The sequence below is a fragment of the Quercus suber genome, unplaced genomic scaffold (assembly GCF_002906115.3).
Source record: "Quercus suber isolate HL8 unplaced genomic scaffold, Cork oak 2.0 scaffold_282, whole genome shotgun sequence".
Lineage (NCBI taxonomy): Eukaryota > Viridiplantae > Streptophyta > Magnoliopsida > Fagales > Fagaceae > Quercus > Quercus suber.
Window position 1 is genome coordinate 23,394 of NW_027069738.1, and position 20,158 is coordinate 43,551.

At 36.9% G+C, this 20,158-nt stretch overlaps 1 protein-coding gene and 1 long non-coding RNA gene across 3 annotated transcripts; one reads left to right on the top strand and one right to left on the bottom strand.

Moving 5' to 3' along the window:
• Positions 1–201: 201 nt before the first annotated feature.
• LOC111998264 (uncharacterized) lies at positions 202–15,651 on the top strand. 2 transcript variants are annotated; one of them, XR_010632365.1, is made up of 4 exons: positions 202–571; positions 1,616–1,712; positions 15,072–15,274; positions 15,460–15,651. It is a non-coding gene; the product is annotated as an uncharacterized LOC111998264 (long non-coding RNA). The 2 variants fall into 2 exon arrangements; XR_010632366.1 differs by lacking the exon at positions 1,616–1,712 and having other exon boundaries at positions 206–571.
• LOC112014953 (receptor-like protein kinase 5) lies at positions 11,277–14,617 on the bottom strand. The gene is made up of 2 exons (XM_024047337.2): positions 11,934–14,617; positions 11,277–11,825 (listed from the first exon to the last, which is right to left on the bottom strand). The coding sequence occupies exons 1-2, from the start codon at positions 14,560–14,562 to the stop codon at positions 11,404–11,406; spliced, it is 3,051 nt and encodes a 1,016-aa protein (XP_023903105.2). The 5' UTR covers positions 14,563–14,617; the 3' UTR covers positions 11,277–11,403.
• Positions 15,652–20,158: the final 4,507 nt, after the last annotated feature.

A 20,158-nucleotide genomic window follows, 5' to 3' on the forward strand; every position in this document is an offset into this window, starting at 1 on the left:
CATCAAGTTTCGATTTGCATCAAATGCTCAGGTAGGTGAGGTCCGTTAGGGTAGGGATGTTGGAGAATGATGCAAAGAAGAAAGAAAAACAAAAAATTGAGAGAGAAAAGTGGTATTTGACGTGTGATTTTTCTAACCTTAGGATTTGTTGCTTGCCACGTGTCTTTCATTGAAGTAAAAACATGAGACAACTGAAGATATTATAACGGGAGGGGAGCCCGCCCCACAACTGAAGATATTAATTTTTTATTTTAACAAGATTTTTCCCTCTGAGCTTTCCAAAATAATTTCCCCCAAATGCAAAACTGAGCTCTTCTTCCTGTTTCACGAACCTCCCTCGTTCTCCCTAGGACTCGAACTGGGTCTCGATTCGGAGCCCCAAACCCAAACACCGGCTCCCCATGACGAAGATTTCGGACCTGAGGTCATGGATTCGGATCCTGAATCCCGGCCTGAACCGCCCAGATCCTCAAGCGCCTCAGGCGAGGTCCCACCACCACCCCGACCACCAAAACTCGTGCTGTTGACGATGACATTGAAGATTTCTCCTCAGAAGACGATTTTCTTAAAGGTAATAATCAAGTGCCATTTTTCTTTGTGTTTGTGTGTTCTTTTGTTAGGGTTTATTTTGATTTTGAATTTGATTACCCAGTAAAGGAATTTTGTTTAGCTTAATTATTCTGTTATTTTATATAAATTTGATTTGTGATTTGTTGGTTCACATTTCATTGCTATGATTTTGTGGAGACCGATTTAGTTAACGAAAAAAAGACTTCGAATTTGGCTTAGAACTAAAATCAACTTCTTTTGAGAGTGATACTTGAGAATTTGAGATGGTGAGACTGTAAAATGGTAGGTTGGGTTTGTGTTTGTATTCTTACTGATGTTTGGGTTTGTGTTTGTTGTTTTTGTGTTTGGTTGATAAGAAAAATCAGTTGTTGGGTTTGTGTTTGTAGCTGGGTTCGTGTTTGTGTTTCTGGGTTTGTGATTATTGGATTATAATTCTGTGTTCGTATTCAAGACACATTTAAATCTCAATTAATCTAATTTTTGGTTTTTATTTTTATATTTTATTTAGTTAAAATTAATAAATTAATTTTTTTAATTTAGATGCTGATGTGACATTTTTTAATGCCAAAATAAAATTTTTTATTATTATTTTAATAGTTCCATTTGCCACGTAGGACTTTGCTGTTAGAGTATTGACGGAAAGGACTAAAATAGATGACCTTTTTTCTAAATAAGGACTAAAAGCGGTAAAAATATAAGATAAAGACCAAAGTGAGAATCGCGTAAAAATGTAGGAAGAATGAAAATGTGGTTTTCGTTTTTATTTTTATTTTTATTTTTAATAGAGATGAGCAAAACTCTACTGCTGGTTCTAGCATTGGAGCTGCCCTCCTTGCTGCCTCTCATTCCCAATACCTGGGGATAGAGGAATCACGAGAAATGATCTAGGCCAAGGTAGATGCGAGAAATATGGCTTTTTTTTTCTTTTTCTTTTTTTGTATATTTCCTTTTATCCTTTCTTTTCACAATTCCATCTCATTTAGAGCTTGTCTTAGCTCCTGGTTCGAGTGACATACCAGCAAAACCTTAATATATGGTTTTGCAGAGCATATAATTGAACAGCAAGTTGAGTTTGGAGAGTCCACTCATGTAGGGCTCAAGCTTTTTTTGCTGCAGCACTCTCATTCTGCTCTCATCATGAGGTTGGCACCACTGCATCTTTTTTTTTTTATTTTATTTTATTTTATTTTAAGTCCATTTATCCTGTGTTAGGAAATAAAATTGGGAATGTAAAACTGTTCTCTGGGGATTTACTTTGGCGAGCATTCTCTCCTATTTTAATTGCAAATAAAACACGATTTTATGTGTTTCACCAATGTGGAATATTTTGGTAACAGTGTTTAAGTATTGTTGTTCAGTTTTCAGTGTTTTAAAAATACGTGTTTGAGTGTTATAGAAATATGTGTCAAAAGTGTTATTGTTGTTTAAACACTAAAAACTATTGTATAAACACCCTAACCAAACAGGCCCCAATTTTGGAAGCCCATGGAAAACCGAGCATGCTGTTAGCCTGTTACTTGTTGTAGAAAAAAATGTACCTTAGGTTCTATTTAACGGTAACGGCATTTTTTTAGCCCTGCAATGATTTGTTAAGATTTTTTCCTCCAAAGTTATCCTTCGTCACATACATCACCACAAAAGGTAGAACTACAGTTTTCACTGGAGATATTATTTACACCTGCATCCTCCCTTATAGGTATATATCGTTCAAAGTTAAAAGCAGTAGTAATTAGCATCTCCAGCACTAATTGCCTCTCTAAAATTTTGTACTGTTTAGAGACAGTTACTTTTAATGTTTATCTTTTTTTTTTTTTCCTAATATGCTTTTCAATATACTCTCTATTATTTTTCTATCTCATTCAAATATTATTTTTTCATTTTTTTCGTATATATTTTTTAATTTTCATTTGTTCATTTCTAAGTATATTTTTTAAAATCTCCCATCTTTAATATTTTCAAATTTTCCAACCACCTTTTTTGTTAACTTTCTAATTTTAATTTTCACGCTTGCATAAATTATTTGTCCACCTTTACCAAATCTATGTTAGTCTTGTGCAAATGTTTTAAAAATTCTATGCAGTCTAAAATTTATCAAATCTATGTAATTTGGAATTAATCTATTATTCTTATTCATTAACTTATAATTAATTTTTCTAAATAAATATTTATCATTAATGAGAGAGAGAGAGAGAGAGAGAGAGAGAGAGATCCTACCCTTTCTTCTTCAGCAAGGTTTTATGCTCTTATATTGATTGTAAAAAATCGCCATACCCACTAAATCATTTCAGAGCATTGACTTGATGAGATTTTGTGCATGTAGCCTAGATTGGCTAGATCGGATTCTTTGTCTTTTTTTTTTTTTTGGGTTTTATTTTATTTTTTATTTTTAGCTTTTGTTGTTTTGATTTGAGTAGTTTTAAGATTGTGTTTTTGAGTTTGTTTTAGAGATGTTGGAGAGAGAAAGGATCTAGATTTGGTTGTGTTTGCAGCCATTGTGAAGGTTAAGCAAAAGTTGAATATTTTAATTGGTTGGGTTTTTTTTTTTTTTTTTTTGTTCATTAGCAAAAAAAAAAAAAAAAAAAAATCCGTTAGGAGAGTCTGTTGGTGCAACATTTCACGGGTTTATTCTCCAAATCAAAGAGAATTTTGGGTTTAGAGAGGTGATGGAATTGTTAGGAAGAATACTTTGTTTGTGTTAAATTACCGATTGTTCCAAAAGTTTAAACTATTAAGATATGATAAATTTAATTATTTAACAACATACTTCTAATAGTTTGCATTCTCTATTCTTTAATTTTTTTTTTTTCATAAGACTATTCTTTCTTGTCTAGTTCAAGATCCAAGTAAACTGTTTAATGTATTCATAAAAAAAATACTAATAAAATCCACATAAACGGATCCATTTTCCTTTTCTTTTAAATTATTATTTTTTTTATTAAAGACTCCCAGAATATCTTTGATTAATACAATACAAAGTTATAAACTATAGTGTTACAAACCCAATTAAGTTTATTGATTACTTCGAGGGAACCAAGACCTCCTAATTGATAGATAGGAATTTGGTCTTTCCTTTGTTATTTGATATGTGCAATATGGCCACACTCAATAAGTTTGGGCAACCACCCTTGGCAAGTGATGCTGCTAAAACAGGTTACATTCAGATTTTCAGTCCTATCTAAAAATTTATAGTTCACATTAATTGAGCTGGGTATTGTGAAGGTATATTTACTCATTTCATAAATTTAGAATATGATTGTTAACTTATAACTATCTAGAACATGATTGGGATTGAGTTCGTTTGATTGGGATCTTTTCCTTAGGAAGTTTGAAGGATGTGACAATTATCTCTTGAAGTAAGTTATGGGAGGTTCTACTTTTGTTTTTATTGAATCTAAAACTTTTGAGTTTGCTGTTGAGGAAGGGGGTTCGTTTTTCTCTCTTTGTATCTTTGAAAGAGGTAGGCAAACCACTCGTTCTGTTTGTATGGGTAAGGGTGCGAAGAGAATTTTGTCTCACGTTGAGGAGTTGACATCCAAGCTACAGCCAAGTCAGTTTGCGAGAACAGTTCGGGAGGGAGATAGAACGCTTATCCTTTAGTTGGGTCCAATGCCCATGGCACTTTCCTATTGTTCTCTGAATGGCAAAGGCCGTCGGAGGGGTTCCATTGTCATACCGGAAGGGAACTTGGGGAGTGGCTGGAGAAGATTTGGTGTCCATTTGAGGAAGATTATCTTTCCGGTTAGCCAGAAACTTGGTGCTCAGCATAGAAGAACCACCATGAAGCCGGTGGGGGTGTTGGAGAATTTCCGGCAAAATCCTGAAGGTTTTGTTTACAAAGGGAAGGAGATGATGTCAGGCTTTCAAAATTTGAATCCGGATTTTTCTTGGGGAAGGAATTCTGGGATTGAAAAGGATAGTGATGGGGCGGTTGTCACGTCAGTCATTAAGGGTGCTGCGTGTAGCTGTGGTTATATTTCGCCGACCTTGGATATCTCCTTGCGCGTGGAACGTGGGAATGATGGGCAGTGGCAGGTGATTTTTTCTAAGGTTGTTGAGGTGGGCCCGGCTACTGTGAAGCTTGGTGGTAACAATAAGTTACACAATTTTAAAATTGTGTTAACAAAAGGAAGTGGGCTAAGGCCCCATGCTGCTTGGAAACCCAAAGCCCAAGCTGGGCTTCATAATGTTTTGCCTTTTAAGCCTAAGTCACTACGTGTTAGCTCTAAACCCACCTTCTTTAAATCCGGTGAAACCCAATCATCAGTTGCTTCGCCTAAGCTATCCTTTCCTGCTTGCAACACCGATGCCCAATTGCGTGAGTCTTCTTTTCAGCCTAGTGTATCGGTTTGCCATGTTTCAGGGATTAGGTCTTCGATTTCTACTTGTGCGAACTCTTCCTCTGCATGTGAATCTCCTCTCTCGGTGCCTCTCCAGGTGGTTCCAGGCTTGGGGTCTTCGTCTTCGGCTGCTCCATCTGTTTTTGGGCTTCCGCAGATGATCTCAAGCAAGTCGCTAGTTTTGCCGTCAGTCCAAAAGGTGGGTAGTAGATTACCGACTAGGGACGAGGTTGGAATGGTGTTGGAGGAGGGGAATTTTGAGACTGATTCAGCAAGGACTTCTCAATAATCAGAGGGATTGGAGAAGTCAGATCAGATTTTCACCAAAGCACCACAGGATTTTGGTCCTTCTCTTAGTGATTTTGTTGGTGATTTGAGCAAAACTTGGGGTAACTCCAATGATTGGATGATTGAATTTCGGGATGGGAGGAAAATAGCTATCCCGCTTTCAGCATTTCGTTCTCCTAATTCCGTGTCAGACCAGATTGCTTTGGAGGGTGTAGTTAATCCAGGTAAGGATTCTCTTGTTAACGAGGGACAAATTAGTAGTTGGGCTTTTGAGTATGATGGTGTTGTGGGTTCTGCTGCCTTTGAATTTGGGTCAGAGGGTGAGACCTGGGACTCTGAGGTGGGTTTGTTGATGTGGGAAAATTTAGGTGAACCACTTGAAGTGGCACCTCTGGCAGTGGATAATTTAGTGGTTATGGAGAGCCCTACGGTTGAGGAGAGAGGGTGTACAGTGGATGTCGACAACTCCAAGTTGTCACTTTGGGTAACTAATAGAATAAAAGCTTTCCAGAAATCTGTTGGGACCTCATTGGAGGGGTTCGAAGAACAAGTTACAGGTTTGCTCTTAGCTCTAGAAGAGCGTAGAAAAAAGAGGATGTTGGAGGTAGCCTCTTAGAGGAAGATGGTTAAGGCTGGACATAAAGGGCATCGTGAATTAAAGAATTTATTGAATTCTTGGGGTGAGGAGAATGAGGCAGAAAGGAGTAGGAGTGTAGTTAGGGATCGGGCTGTTGTAGTGCATCAATGAATTTAAGAATTGTTTCTTGGAATGTGAGAGGGTTGAATGAGCAGGAGAAGCGGCTTCGGGTTAGCAATTTGATCCGTAAGTGGAAAGCAGATATTGTTTGTTTGCAAGAAACTAAGATGGAGTTAATTAATAGGGGTGTCATTTGTAGTTTGTGGGGAGGTCAACATGTGGACTGGCTCTATTTAGGATCTGTGGGTGCTTCAGGTGGGGTGTTATTGATGTGGGACAATAGGGTTGTGGAGAAGTTGGAGGAAGCAGTGGGTCATTTCTCAGTCTCATGTAAATTCAAAAATGTGGTGGACCAGTTTGTTTGGGCTTTCTCTGGTGTTTATGGGCCTAATTGTGATAGAGACAGATGTCCCTTATGGGAGGAGTTATCAGGCGTCTGTAGTTGGTGGGAAGTGCCTTGGTGTGTGGGAGGTGATTTTAATGTGGTGCGGTTTCCTTTTGAACGTTCTAGTTCCGCAAATTTTACTTCAGCTATGCATAGGTTTTCAACATTTATTTTAGAGCTTAGCCTCATTGATCTGCCTCTGGTTGGGGGGAACTTCACTTGGTCTAATTCTAGAGAGGTTGTTTCAAGTTCTAGATTGGATAGATTCCTTCTTTCAGCTGATTGGGAGGAGAAATTTCCATCTAGTTGTCAATATCGGCTATCTAGGTTGCTTTCAGATCATTTTCCTATTATTCTGGAGGGTGGGAATCTTCTTGGAGGTAAGAAACCTTTTAGGTTTGAGAACATGTGGTTAAAGGATGAGGGCTTTTTGGAAAGGGTGTGTTCTTGGTGGGGGTCATACCATTTCCAAGGTTCTCCTAGTTTTATTTTGGCAAACAAATTGAAGATGTTGAAATTGGATTTGAAGAGATGGAATGTGGAGGAGTTTGGTAATATAGATCTCAGGGTACAGAATTTGTGGAAGGATCTCAATGTGTTGGAAGTTATCGAGGAAGATCGTGTGCTTTCAACAGAGGAGAGTTTGGAAAAGGATCAGATTCGTGGAGAGTTAGAAAAATCAACCTTGTTGGAAGAAATCTGCTGGAGGTAGAAATCTAGGGCTCTTTTCCAAGGAGACAGGAACGCAAAATTTTTTCATCGTATTGCAAATTCTCATAGAAGAAGCAATATCATCGATAGGCTTATGGTGGACGGAGAGTTATCCATGGATTAGGGGATCATTGAGGGGTGCATCTCTCAATTTTATAGACAGTTATACTCGGAGAACGAGGTACATAGACCTTTTTTGGATGAGGTTGTCTTTTCTAGCATATTTGAGGAACATGCCAATTGGCTGGACAGACCCTTTGATGAGGATGAAGTTTTTAGAGTGGTCCATGATTTCAGTGGTGATAAAGTGCTAGGTCCGGATGGTTTTTCAATGGCATTTTTTCAGTCTTGTTGGAGCTTGGTGAAAACTGATATAATGAATGTGTTTCATAATTTTCATGCTCACGCGGTGTTTGAAAAGAGTCTCAATGCTACTTTCCTTGCTCTCATTCCTAAGAAATATGATGCTGTGGATGTCAAAGACTTTCGGCCTATTAGTTTGGTGGGAGGGTTGTACAAGATTATTGCTAAGGTTTTAGCCAATTGAATGCGAAGGGTGGTTCACGGTATCGTCTTTGAATCTCAGAATGCCTTCTGAAAGGTCATTAGATTTTGGATTCTGTCCTTATTGCTTCTGAGTGCTTAGACAATAGAATGAAGGCAAGGGTTCTAGGGGTGTTGTGCAAACTGGATATTGAGAAAGCTTATGACCATGTGAATTGGGAGTTTCTCCTTTTTTTGTTACAACAATGTGGTTTTTCTGATAAGTGGAGAAGATGGATCAGGTGTTGCATATCAACTGTTAAATTCTCTATTTTGATCAATCGTTGTCCTTTTGACTTCTTTGGGAGTACTAGAGGACTGAGGTAAGGTGATCCGTTATTCCCTTTTCTCTTTGATATTGTCATGGAGGTTTTGAGCCGTATGTTGGACGCAGCTATTGTGGCAGGTCAGTTTTCGGGCTTCTCAGTGGGGAATGCAAATGGTTCCTGGTTGACGGTGTTTCATTTGTTGTTTGTGGACGATACTCTTGTTTTCTGTGATGTTGACAGCAATCATATAACAGTTCTGCGTGGAATTCTCTCTAGATTTGAGGAGGTGTCAGGGCTAAAAATTAATTTAGATAAGTCTGAATTGGTTCCAATTGGGGATGTGTCTAATATGCATGAGCTAGTGGAGATTTTGGGTTGTAGAGAGTCAACTCTTTTGCTGAAATATCTTGGTTTTCCGTTGGGTGCTTCCTTTATGGATAAGATGGTTTGGAATCCTATTTTGGAGAAGATGGAGAGAAGGCTAGCTGGTTGGAAGAGATTGTATTTATCTAAGGGGGGCAAGGTTAAGCTTATTAAGAGTACTCTCTCTAGCCTGCCTACTTACTTTCTTTCCCTTTTCCCTATTCCAGTTAAGGTGGCAAAGCAGATGGAGGATTTACAAAGAGACTTTCTTTGGAATGGTATTGGTGGCAAACGTAAAATTCATTTAGTAAGTTGGTTGAAGGTTTGTAGGCCAGTGAAGAATGGAGGGTTAGGCATTCGGTGCTTGAGAAGGTTTAACTATGCTTTATTAGCCAAATGGTTGTGTAAGGGTCATTAAATAGCTCATGGCCCACAGCCCGACCCAGAAACCTGATTGCCCACCGGGCTAATAGGCGGCCTGGCCCGTTATTATTGAGGCCCATGGGTAGTCCACTAGCCCAGTGGGTGAGGCCGTGGGCTAGTTTTTATGCCCATGGGTACTCAGTGGGCTTGCCCAGTAGCCCAACCCGTTGCCTAGCTCGTTGGCTCAGCCTAATAACTCATAATTCATAGCAAAAATATATAGGAAGTGTATGACGGATTGATCTTGAGATATTATAAAGGAATTTCTTAAGAAAACTCCCTCAACCACTAAGATACTCAAAGTAATTGTGCTAAACTTAGTTTACTAAATATATATTTTTCTAGTAGTCTAGCAAATTTGAATTAACCATTTGACTTTTTTTTATTAAAAATAAAAATAAAAAAAATATTGAAAGTCTTAATAAATAAAAAAATTAAATAGGTTTCCATCAACAAAACAAAAAATTAAATAGATTTGATTGAAAAAAATTTGTAATTATGTATTAAATTCTTTAGTTCTTTCTTTTAAAAAAATAGATTGATTATTCCCTTATAAAAAATTGATTCTTTTCTTATAAAAATAATAAAATAATATGCTAACATAAGCTTGTGGGTAGCCCATTAGACCCAACCCGATAGCCCAGCTCGCTAAAGACAAAATAGGCATTGCCCATGGGCAAGGTCATGGGCTGAGATTTTCTCTTTTGGCCCAACCTGACCTGACCCGTTAACTAGTTAATAGCCCATTGTGCCCATGGGCTAAGTAAAAATAGGTTGGGCCGACTTGACCCGGTCCATTGACGACCCTTATTGTTGTGGTGTTATGGTGCGGAGAATGATGCACTTTGGAGAAGGGTCATTGGGGCGAAGTATGGGAATGACTGGGGTGGTTGGTGTACAAAATCCGTGTCTAGAGCATATGGTGTTAGTTTGTGGAAGTTCATTAGAAGAGGCTGGCTGTATTTTTCTAAGTTCCTTCGGTATGATGTGGGTGATGGTTCTCGTGTGAAGTTTTGGGATGATGTATGGTGTAGGGATCGTTCTCTTAAGGAGGTGTTTCCAGATTTATATAATATTAGTAGGACAAGGGATGCTTCAGTCTCGGAGGTTATGTGCTTTGCTAATGGGAGAATTTTTTTGGACCTACAGTTTTGTCGCCTAGTGAATGATCAAGAGTCACAATCTTTGGATTCGTGTATGGTCTTGAACTACTCCACTAAGGTGCGAGGTGTTGGTTTTGACAAACTTTGTTGGTAGCCGGCCAATAGTAGGGGTTTCGCGGTGAGCAGGTATTATCACTCCCTATCCCCCTCTACCGCCAGTTCCTTCCCGTGGAAAATGGTGTGGCAATCGAAGGTCCCCCCCCGGGTAGCTTTTTTCTCTTGGACAGCGGCTTTAGGCAATATTTTAACTATGGATAACCTTCGGAAGAGGCATTTTGTTGTCCTTGAGTGGTGTTTTATGTGCAAAAGGTGTGGGGAATTTGTTGATCATCTCCTTCTTCATTGTCCTTTGGCTTTTGAGATGTAGAGTATGGTCTTTTGCTTGTTTGGTATTTGTTGGGTGATGCCGCAAAGGGTAGTGGACTTGTTGGATTGTTGGTCTTGTAACTTTAGGTGTCATCGTAATATAGTTATATGGAGGATGGTGCTGCACTGTTTGATGTGGTGTATCTGGCGGGAACGGAATGCCAAAAGCTTTGAGGGTCACGAACGGTCCATTCTTGAGTTTAAGGTTTTTTTTTTTTTTTTTTTTTTCTCCAATGGTGTTTAGCTATACCATCTTTTTCTTGCTTCTCTCTTCCTGTTTTGTTTGATCATTGTAATTTGGTTTCTTGATGTTTTTGTTTGTCTAGTACATTTCCTGTGTACGGGGCTGTGTTTTTCTTTATTATATATATATATATATATATATATATTCAGTTACTTATCAAAAAAATAAAATAAAATAAAATTGATAGATAGACTACTTTGAGGGAGTCTAGACTTCTAAAGTGAATAGTGAATACTCACTCAATAATAATATTTTTCAGCTTCCTTTATTAATCAACATCAAGCCATATAAATAGATAGCTTTACAAGATAAAACTAATATTTAAATTCAAAAGAAATCTAATCTTTATCTACTACAAGTAGATAAGATTTATTCAAATACTAAGCTAACAATCTATCCTGTCATTTTCTAATTAGCCAACTCCTAATAAAATATTAAACAATAAAATTAAATAAAAACTACGTAATATTCCAACTCCCTTCTTTCCAAGTTGCTTCTCACATACAGCATCACTTCTTGGGCTTAAAAGGATCTTATGACTGAGCATCCACAGAGGTGGCAAGCTTTTTGGTGCTAAAAAACTATCTTTAACCCGATTTAAAAGTTGTTGCATGCTTGAATTGTGTGAAGGTGGAATGATTTGATTTTGTGGAGCTCCCATGGCCTTCATATCTTGTTCATATCTAGCCAAATGCAAGGATTTGCATATCACTTGCATTTTGTTGATACTTTCAACTGCTAGAGATTGTATCTCTTTCAGTTTCTCCATGCATTTCAACAATTGTTCCTTCATACTTGGATCTGATACCAATTGTTATAAACCAATTAAGTTTGTTGGTTACTTCGAGGGAATCAAGACCTCTTAATTGATAGATAGACTACTTCGAGAGAGTAATAATATTTTTCAGCTTCTTTAATTAATCAACATCAAGCTATATATATATAGATGGTTTTACAAGATAAAGCTAACATTTAAATTCAAAAGAAATCTAATCTTTATCTACTACAAGTAGATAAGATTTATTCAAATACTAAGCTAACAATCTATCCTATCATTATTTCCTCATCATTTTCTGATGCACTCTTGCGCTTTGAATTCTTGAGGAGGGGAGAAGCATTGTACAACCTTGCAGCAATCTTCTCTCCATAAGCAAGTGGCTGGTTGCATTTGTGCAGAATCTGCACTACTTCTTTCATGGAAGGCCGCTTAGAAGGTTCTGTATTCGTACAAATGATTCCAAGAAAGAAAACAGAGCTCATTTCTTCCAAATAACTGGGTTCCTTGATCTCCTCATCCAATGCATCAACTATAGGGATGTCATCCTTAATGTAACGCCATGCCCATTCGGCAAGGGATGTGTGTTCATCACCATAACTAGCTTCCCTTCCAGTAGTTAGTTCCAGAAGGATAACCCCAAAACTATAAACATCAATCTTCTCATTAACTCGTCTTGTGTGAGCATACTCTGCAGTTCAAATTTACAACACAAACTAAATTAGAATTCCTGCTGATGGAAAAGGAGGAAACAAACATCACTATTAAAATGAAACTTATAAATTTGTATATCACACACCTGGAGCTATGTAGCCAAAAGAACCAGCTACAACTGACATTGTAGCAAGTTCTCCTTGCTTGAACATCTTGGCTAAACCAAAATCAGCTATCTTTGCGTTGAACTCGGAGTCTAAAAGGATGTTACTTGATTTCACATCTCGATGAACAATTGGTGGGGAGCAGCCATGGTGCATGTAATAGAGCCCCTGGGCAGCCCCAACTGCTATCTGCAATCTCTTAGGCCAATCCAGGACAACATGCTGGACTGAACTTGAGGTGGATGATGCTCTACTCTTCCTATGCAGCCATTGATCCAGGCTGTGGTTTTTTGAATACTCATAGACTAGAAGTTTAGAATTTTCATTGGACATACAACAAAGCAGCTTCACTATGTTGGAATGTCGAATTGAACCCAGTATTTTAACTTCTGCATGAAATTCTTTCTCAAGTTTCTGCTCTAGCTTTCGGTTATTCCCAATTCTCTTCACAGCAACAAAATTGTTTGAATCATTGACAACAACACGGTATACCTTCCCTGATCCACCGCTACCAATCACATTATTTTCTGTCAATCCTGACAAAATGTCTGATTCCCTGAAATTCACCCTCTGGAATGTGGTGAACTTCCATGTAGAATCAAATCCATGCTTTCCCTTCCTATAAATACAGATCATTGCAACTACTACACTCAGTAGAGCTGCTGCCACAAAACTTATAATTAAAGGAAGATATTTGGAGAGAACTTTGCTCGATTTATGATGATCAGAATTGTTGCAGCTGTTAATGTTTAGTGATGGCTTATTAGCACAGAGAGCAAGATTGTTCAAGAAGCTGCTGGCATATGCATCATTTTCAAATTGTGTTGGGATCCTCCCAGTCAAATGATTGGAAGAGAGATTGAGTAAAGTGAGCTTCAGGAGGCCAAGTTGGAGAGGCATTTGGCCAGAAAGTTGGTTTTCTGACAAGTCCAACTCTGTAAGGCCTGCCAAATTACCTAATTTCTCCGGAATAGGTCCAGAGATTTTATTTCGGCGAAGGTTTAGAGTATTTAATGTTTTCCATGATATAATATCTGGTGGAAGGGAGCCCGAGAGTCGATTTTGATCAAGAAAAAGAGTTGTTAAATAAGGAAGAGATGTTAATTCTCGAGGAATTGTGCCAGTAAAGAGGTTATTACTAGCCTCAAATACCACCAAATTCCTCCAGGAAGACACTCCAGCTGGAATCGTACCAGAAAAGTAGTTGTTATTTATTTCCAATCTTGAGAGATTCCTTGCCACCCTTTGAGGAAGCTCGCCTTTAAATGAATTGTCGCTTAACATCAAGACGCTCAAATTCAACGATGTCCACAGGCCACTAGGAATATCCCCAGAAAGCCTATTATTGTAAACAGTCACAATTTTCAAACCACTGCAATTGCCAAGCGACTTAGGCAATTCTCCAGTGAGGTTGTTGTTAAAAGCTACCACACCCACCAACCTTCTGTTATCACACAAGTGTTCTGGTAACTTGCCTTCAAGCTTATTGTCTGCAACCTGGAACTCTACAAGCATAGAATACCGCCCAAAGTCAGGAGGCAGAGTCCCTGATAAATTGTTGCTAAACACTTTGAGGACCACCAGACTTGGAAGACGGCCAATACTGTCTGGGATTTTGCCAGATAACTGATTGAAAAACAAACTCAGACCTGTCATGTTTCTGAGTCTGCCAAAATCATCAGGTATGCTTCCGGTCAATTTATTATCAGAGAGGTCAATAACATCAATGTTTAATGCTTCAACCACCCGAGGAATCTCCCCAGACAATCCGTTTCTATAAAGATACACAACACTTAAATACTTTGGCATAAACAAATTGCTCGGAATTTTCCCAGTCAGATTGTTTATTGACAAATCCAAATGCACCAAAGCCTCCATTTCTCCAATCGTGTCTGGGATTTCCCCATTCAAATTAGATGCAGTAATCCATAAATACTTAAGCTTCTTCAACTTCGTGAAACTCGAAGGCAACTCTGCTGCTGTCATGTTTACATTATAGGCCAACTGCAGTGACTCAAGTTTGAACAAGTTGCCGATTTCTGGCGGGAAAGAACCGTTAAATGCACACTGGAAAAGCTGAAGCGTCCTTAGCTCTGTTAACTGTCCAATAGATGATGGAATGTTACCATAGAAGCTGTTGGCTCCAAGGTTGAGGTGGCGCAGGCAAGACAAGCGGTGAATGTCAACGGGGATTGTGCCGTTGAAGTAATTCTGCGAGAGGTTGAGCTCTTCAAGCTTGGAACAGTTGTAGAGAGCTTTAGGAAACTCTTGAGAAATGAAGTTGTATGAAAGGTCAATGACTGTGAGGTTCTTGAGGTCACAGATGAAGGGTGGGACTGTTTGGTTGATGTTCTTGTTTTGAAGAAATAGTTGGGTGACTAAGCCGTTGGTGCAGGTGATCTCTGGCCAGTTACAATGGTGAGAGGAGTTTAAGGAGTTCAAGTGACTTAGAGATAGTGGATTTTGCCAGTGGCTTAGAGATGGTGGGTTTTGCCAATGTTGCTTTAGTTTCAGGAGGACTGTTTGTTCTTTGTGATTTAGCTGAGACTCAGAGTTCGCATGTCCGTAAAGGAGGAGAAGGAAGAAGAGGAAGATAGCTGTTTTGGTCATTTGGAATTTTGGAGGTTAAGTTTGTTTTTCCGGTTTCTCAACTCATAGATGAGCAATTGGCGAGCAATCACTAAGAATTTGCTCATTTTAAGACTGGCGTGAACCAGGGAAATTTACGATGGGGGTCCCAGTATGAGAAAACTTTGCACCATTTTGTAAACTAATCATGACCCATTCTAAAAATAATTGGTGATTAATTTTGAATTTTCATTTTGATATAAAAAAATCAAAGAATTAGTTATGATATCATCTTATATTTTGTTGTGAACCTTGTTCTAATAATATTTATTATTAAACATTCTCGAGTCATTGCTGCAATAGAAATTAGGGTAAATTACAAACTTAGTCTCTATCTTTTACATCATATTTTAATTTGGTCCTTAACCTTTCAATTGTGTCAACTTGGTCCCTAATCTTTTAGTGCTATGCCAATTAAGTGTTGAATGAAAATTGCTGATGTGTCTAACTGACTAATTAAATTATTATTTCCTTGCCATGTACGTGGACAGGTGGAATGCCACATAATATTACATAAAAAAAAAAGGGCTGATTCACTGACTCACGTTTGCACGTGAATGTGTCTATTTGGGATTAAAATCCCTAAAATCTGAGGAGCAACTAGCACTTGGTCCTGAAAGAGAGGGTGAGGCTATGAGGTTTCGGCAATGAGGAGCAATGACAAGGTCCGACGGTGAGGTCTAGCTCTGTTCCGGTCAGTTTTTGCTCTCTCTATCTCGTGATCTCTCTCTTGCGATCTCTCTCTGTCTCAGCTGAACTAAAATGAATTAGAGACTTTAATTTCACGGTTTAATTTCCTGGGTTCTGCTTGTTTTGGATGTTGGGATTTGTTGTGGGATTACTCGTTCATGTGCTTATTTTGTGTTTTGCATATTTCAGGATTGGGACTGACACAGAAAACATAGAAAATACATTTGCGGTGGAAACTGGAAAGCAACAAAGTTCTCAAAGATCCAGTTTTTTTTTTTAATCTATTATTCTAGTCTTACCAACTTTCTTCATCCTAGGACAATGTATAAGCACCAAATCTCCCAAAAGAACTTGTCAATACAAAATCAAACTTCAGTTTAATCTTATTAAAATAGCAAAGTTACATCATCAGAAAGCCACAAAAATAAATTTGTATAAATTAATACACCAAAATAAGCAAAACCCATGAAATTAAAACCATGATTTATTTGGAAATCTGGAATTTGATCCCAAATAGACACTCATGTGCAAGAACTAAATCAGCCCCTCACATTAAAAAAAAAAAAAAAAACCGTGGAGGATAAAAATCAATTGAAGTTTTTGACGTTGAATAGATTTGACTATTAATGATAACGTGTTGGGTCTTCAATAAGCCCAAATCAACAAGAAATATACAATAAATTATGCGGCCAAACAACTGCGAAAAAAGAAAAAGATAAAACAAAATAAAAGAATAAAAACATACAGATGGAACAGATGATGGTAATAATGAAAATGGCTCTACAAAGGAGACCTTTATTCTCAGGACATTGGATGTTGGAAGGAAGAATGAAAAAAACTCAAAATTGAAAGAAAATCATAGTTACGTGGTGTCCTTTTATTCAACTTAATTAAGACAGAGGAATAGACGATTGAAACTAGTAAGGCATTTACACCTCGACATGGAAGGGCATGTTGTGGCCATGTAGGACACTCTTACCAATTATAACTCGCCATGTGGCGAGTTGTGGTACAAAATTGTGCCAAAATTGATGTCCCTAGCATTTCTTTTTTTTTTCTATATATGGGAGGGACCGACTCTTTCTTTTAAATTTGTATGCTCAAATCTTTTCTACTATGTTAGCAACTAATATGTGTATTGTAATTCTTTCACATTGTTTACTTCTCGGCCCCGAAGACTGACCCCAAAAGGTCAAGCGCTCCCTTGCTTGGAAATGCAGTGGCAGTGTCAATCCCAGCTCTTAGAATTTTCCTGCCAAAGACTTAAAAAACTGACCGTTATTTCTAGCTACCATATTTCGCCACACTAGGTAACTGGAATTTTGAAATATTTTGGAAAATTCGGTTAAGCCCCTTAAAGACCCCAAGTCAAAAATAAAAATCATATTAGACTAAAAAAAACAAAAAAAAAAAAAACCCTTTATTAAAAAAAAAAACTCTTTTTTTTTAGCACAAAAAAAAATTCTCAGCCTAGAGAATATTTTAAATGAATTATATATTATGACCATATGTTTTGTTTGACATTTTGGTGGTTGGATTATTCAAAATTAAAATTTTAATATTTTAGTGCTATGACACTATTCAACTCCACCAACAGAGTTATTTTTTAAAAAATTTATATTTTTCGTCATTAACAAGATGCTTTATAATTTAGTATCATTATTGATTAGATTTTTTTTTTTTTTTTTTTTGTGTGCTATAAATTTCAATTACAATAAATCATTGCTACTTATTCTTAGCTTAGCTAAGGTTTGATTTCCTCTCAAAAAAATTAAAAAAAAAAATAAAGGCTCAAGGTTTGATTGAGAGACTATAAACTTTTTAGAGTTGAAGATATTTTTTATTAGTGAAGTTAAGTTATATTCTAAAGATTACAATTATAAAAATAAAATAAAAAACTACTGGAAATGAATTTCACTATTATTATTATTATTATTTTTATTATTATTTGATAGTTACAACTTACAATAAGAGAGGAGTAAGGATTTGAACCCTAAAACATCATGGTGTGTCAGTTAGATACAAGACTCGTGACAATTTTACCATTACTAACATTATATGGTTTTGATATCTCAATTTTTTTTAAAATATATTAAATATTTTTGAATTGTGCCAATGACTAGTAAGAACTAGAAAATCAATTGATTTGTTTATAGCATGGCTATACTAGTTGTACTTATTCTAGTAATATCTAGGGTAAATTACAAAATTAATTCTCATCCTTTACATCATATTTCAATTTAGTCCCTAACTTTTAATTGTATCAATTTGGTCTCTAACCTTTCAGTGCTATGTCAATTTTGTTCTTACTGTCAAGCGTTTGATAGAAATGACTGATGTGTCTAATCAATAAATTATTTTTCCATGCCATGTAGATGGACACCTGGCATGCAAATCATATTACTANAAATTTGTATGCTCAAATCTTTTCTACTATGTTAGCAACTAATTATGTGTATTGTAATTCTTTCACATTGTTTACTTCTCGGCCCCGAAGACTGACCCCAAAAGGTCAAGCGCTCCCTTGCTTGGAAATGCAGTGGCAGTGTCAATCCCAGCTCTTAGAATTTTCCTGCCAAAGACTTAAAAAACTGACCGTTATTTCTAGCTACCATATTTCGCCACACTAGGTAACTGGAATTTTGAAATATTTTGGAAAATTCGGTTAAGCCCCTTAAAGACCCCAAGTCAAAAATAAAAATCATATTAGACTAAAAAAAAAACCAAAAAAAAAAAAACCCTTTATTAAAAAAAAAAATCTCTTTTTTTTTAGCACAAAAAAAAAATTCTCAGCCTGAGAAATTTTTAAATGAATTATAATTTATGACCATATGTTTTGTTTGACATTTTGGTGGTTGGATTATTCAAAATTAAAATTTTAATATTTTAGTGCTATGACACTATTCAACTCCACCAACAGAGTTATTTTTTAAAAAAATTTATATTTTTCGTCATTAACAAGATGGCTTTATAATTTAGTATCATTATTGATTAGATTTTTTTTTTTTTTTTTTTATGTTGCTATAAATTTCAATTACAATAAATCATTGCTACTTATTCTTAGCTTAGCTTAAGTGTAGAAAAGATTTGAGCATACAAATTTAAAAGAAAGAGGGTCCGGTCCCCTCCCATATAGAAAAAAAAAAAAAAGAAATGCTAGGGACATCAATTTTGGCACAATTTTGTACCACAACTCGCCACATGGCGAGTTATAATTGGTAAGAGTGTGTTCCTACATGGCCCACTAACATGCCCTTACCATGTGGCGAGGTGTGACACAAAATTGTCCCAAAATTAGTGTCCCTAGTATTTTTCTGTTTAGAATCGTCATATTTCCTCATGTTTTTGTCTAGATAATTGACACGTGGCAAATGACATATCAAAAGGTTAAAAAAAAAAAACACCACGTAAACTATGAATTTTCTTTCAATTTTTGAGTCTTTCTCTTTCATTCTTTCTTTCTTTCCTTCTCTCTCTTTGCCCCTCTCCAACATCGTCAATGTCGCCTGAGAATCAAAGGTCCTCCTTTTGTAGAGCCATTTTCATTTTACTTGTTAAACCATCATCTGTTCCATCTCGATCATGTTTTTAATTTCTTTTATTTTGTTTTATCTTTTTCTTTTTTCGCAGTTGTTTGGCCGCATAATTTATTGTATATTTCTTGTTGATTTGGGCTTATTGAAGACCCAACACGTTATCATTGAATAGTCAAATCTATTCAACGTCAAAAACTTCAATTGATTTTTATCCCTCCACGGTTTTCTTTTCTTAGGTTCAGTTGTATATTAAGATTGAAAGGAAAGCAAACTTGGGTTTTCTCTTAGCTTTCAGAATTCACTTTTTCCCAAGTTTTGATCTTGATGCCTCTAATGTTCAAGTGGCGGTGATAATATTGGAGAGATAGCTAGGAAGAGGTAGAGAGAAGCAAAGAAAGAGTGAATGAAAGACCCAAAACTTGAGAGAAAATTCATAGTTGACGTGGTGCTTTTTTAACTTTTGGATGTGTCATTTGCCACGTGTCAGTTATTTAGACAAAAATTGGAGAAAACATGAGGATTCTAAATGGAAGGAGAGCCAGACCTAGAGATAGTCATATGACAAAATAATTACATCACAGATAAATTAATCCAGAATTGTCGGTAGTTGTGTTTCCGCTGGGGTCTTGGTCAAGTTGTTTTATTTAACGCACATTCTCATCAAATTTGTCAAAAAATATAGCATTTAGCATCTCAAAACATTATTTTATCAATTTTAACATTTTATTTTACAATTCACTTAACATCAAAAGATTTATTTTTTTTACCACTTTATTAAAATATTATTTATTTAATTCTTTTTTATTTTCAATCTCATCTCTTCCCCTCCCTCTTTTTGTATCTCTCTTTCTCCCAAACAAAAACACCCAACCCGCTGCTGCTACCCACACCCACACCCACTACCACCAGCCACCACTGCTCATACCTACTGCCACAGTCACCACCACTCACAACCTCGACCACCGACCACCAAAATCACAAACAAAAGCAAACCCAAAACCAAATCACAGACCCAAAATCAAATCAAATCACAAACTCAAACCCACACCCACTGCCACCAGCCACAACAAACCCACACCGAAAAAAAACCCACAAACGCAACAAACTCATACCGATCAGAACGCAACAAACCCAAAATTTTGGTTCCAACAGGACTCTGCTCCTTCAAACAAGGAGGACAAGATGACTTAGATAAGATTTTTATGCTTCATCAGATTTGCCTTTAGTTGTCAAAGCATCAACACCGAAAAAAAAACCCACAAACCGGTACCACGGAGGCTTGGTTCGGTGGCTCAAGGCAGGGGTAAGACGGTCTGGGGCAAGAGGACTGGCAGCGTGGGTGACCAGCGTGG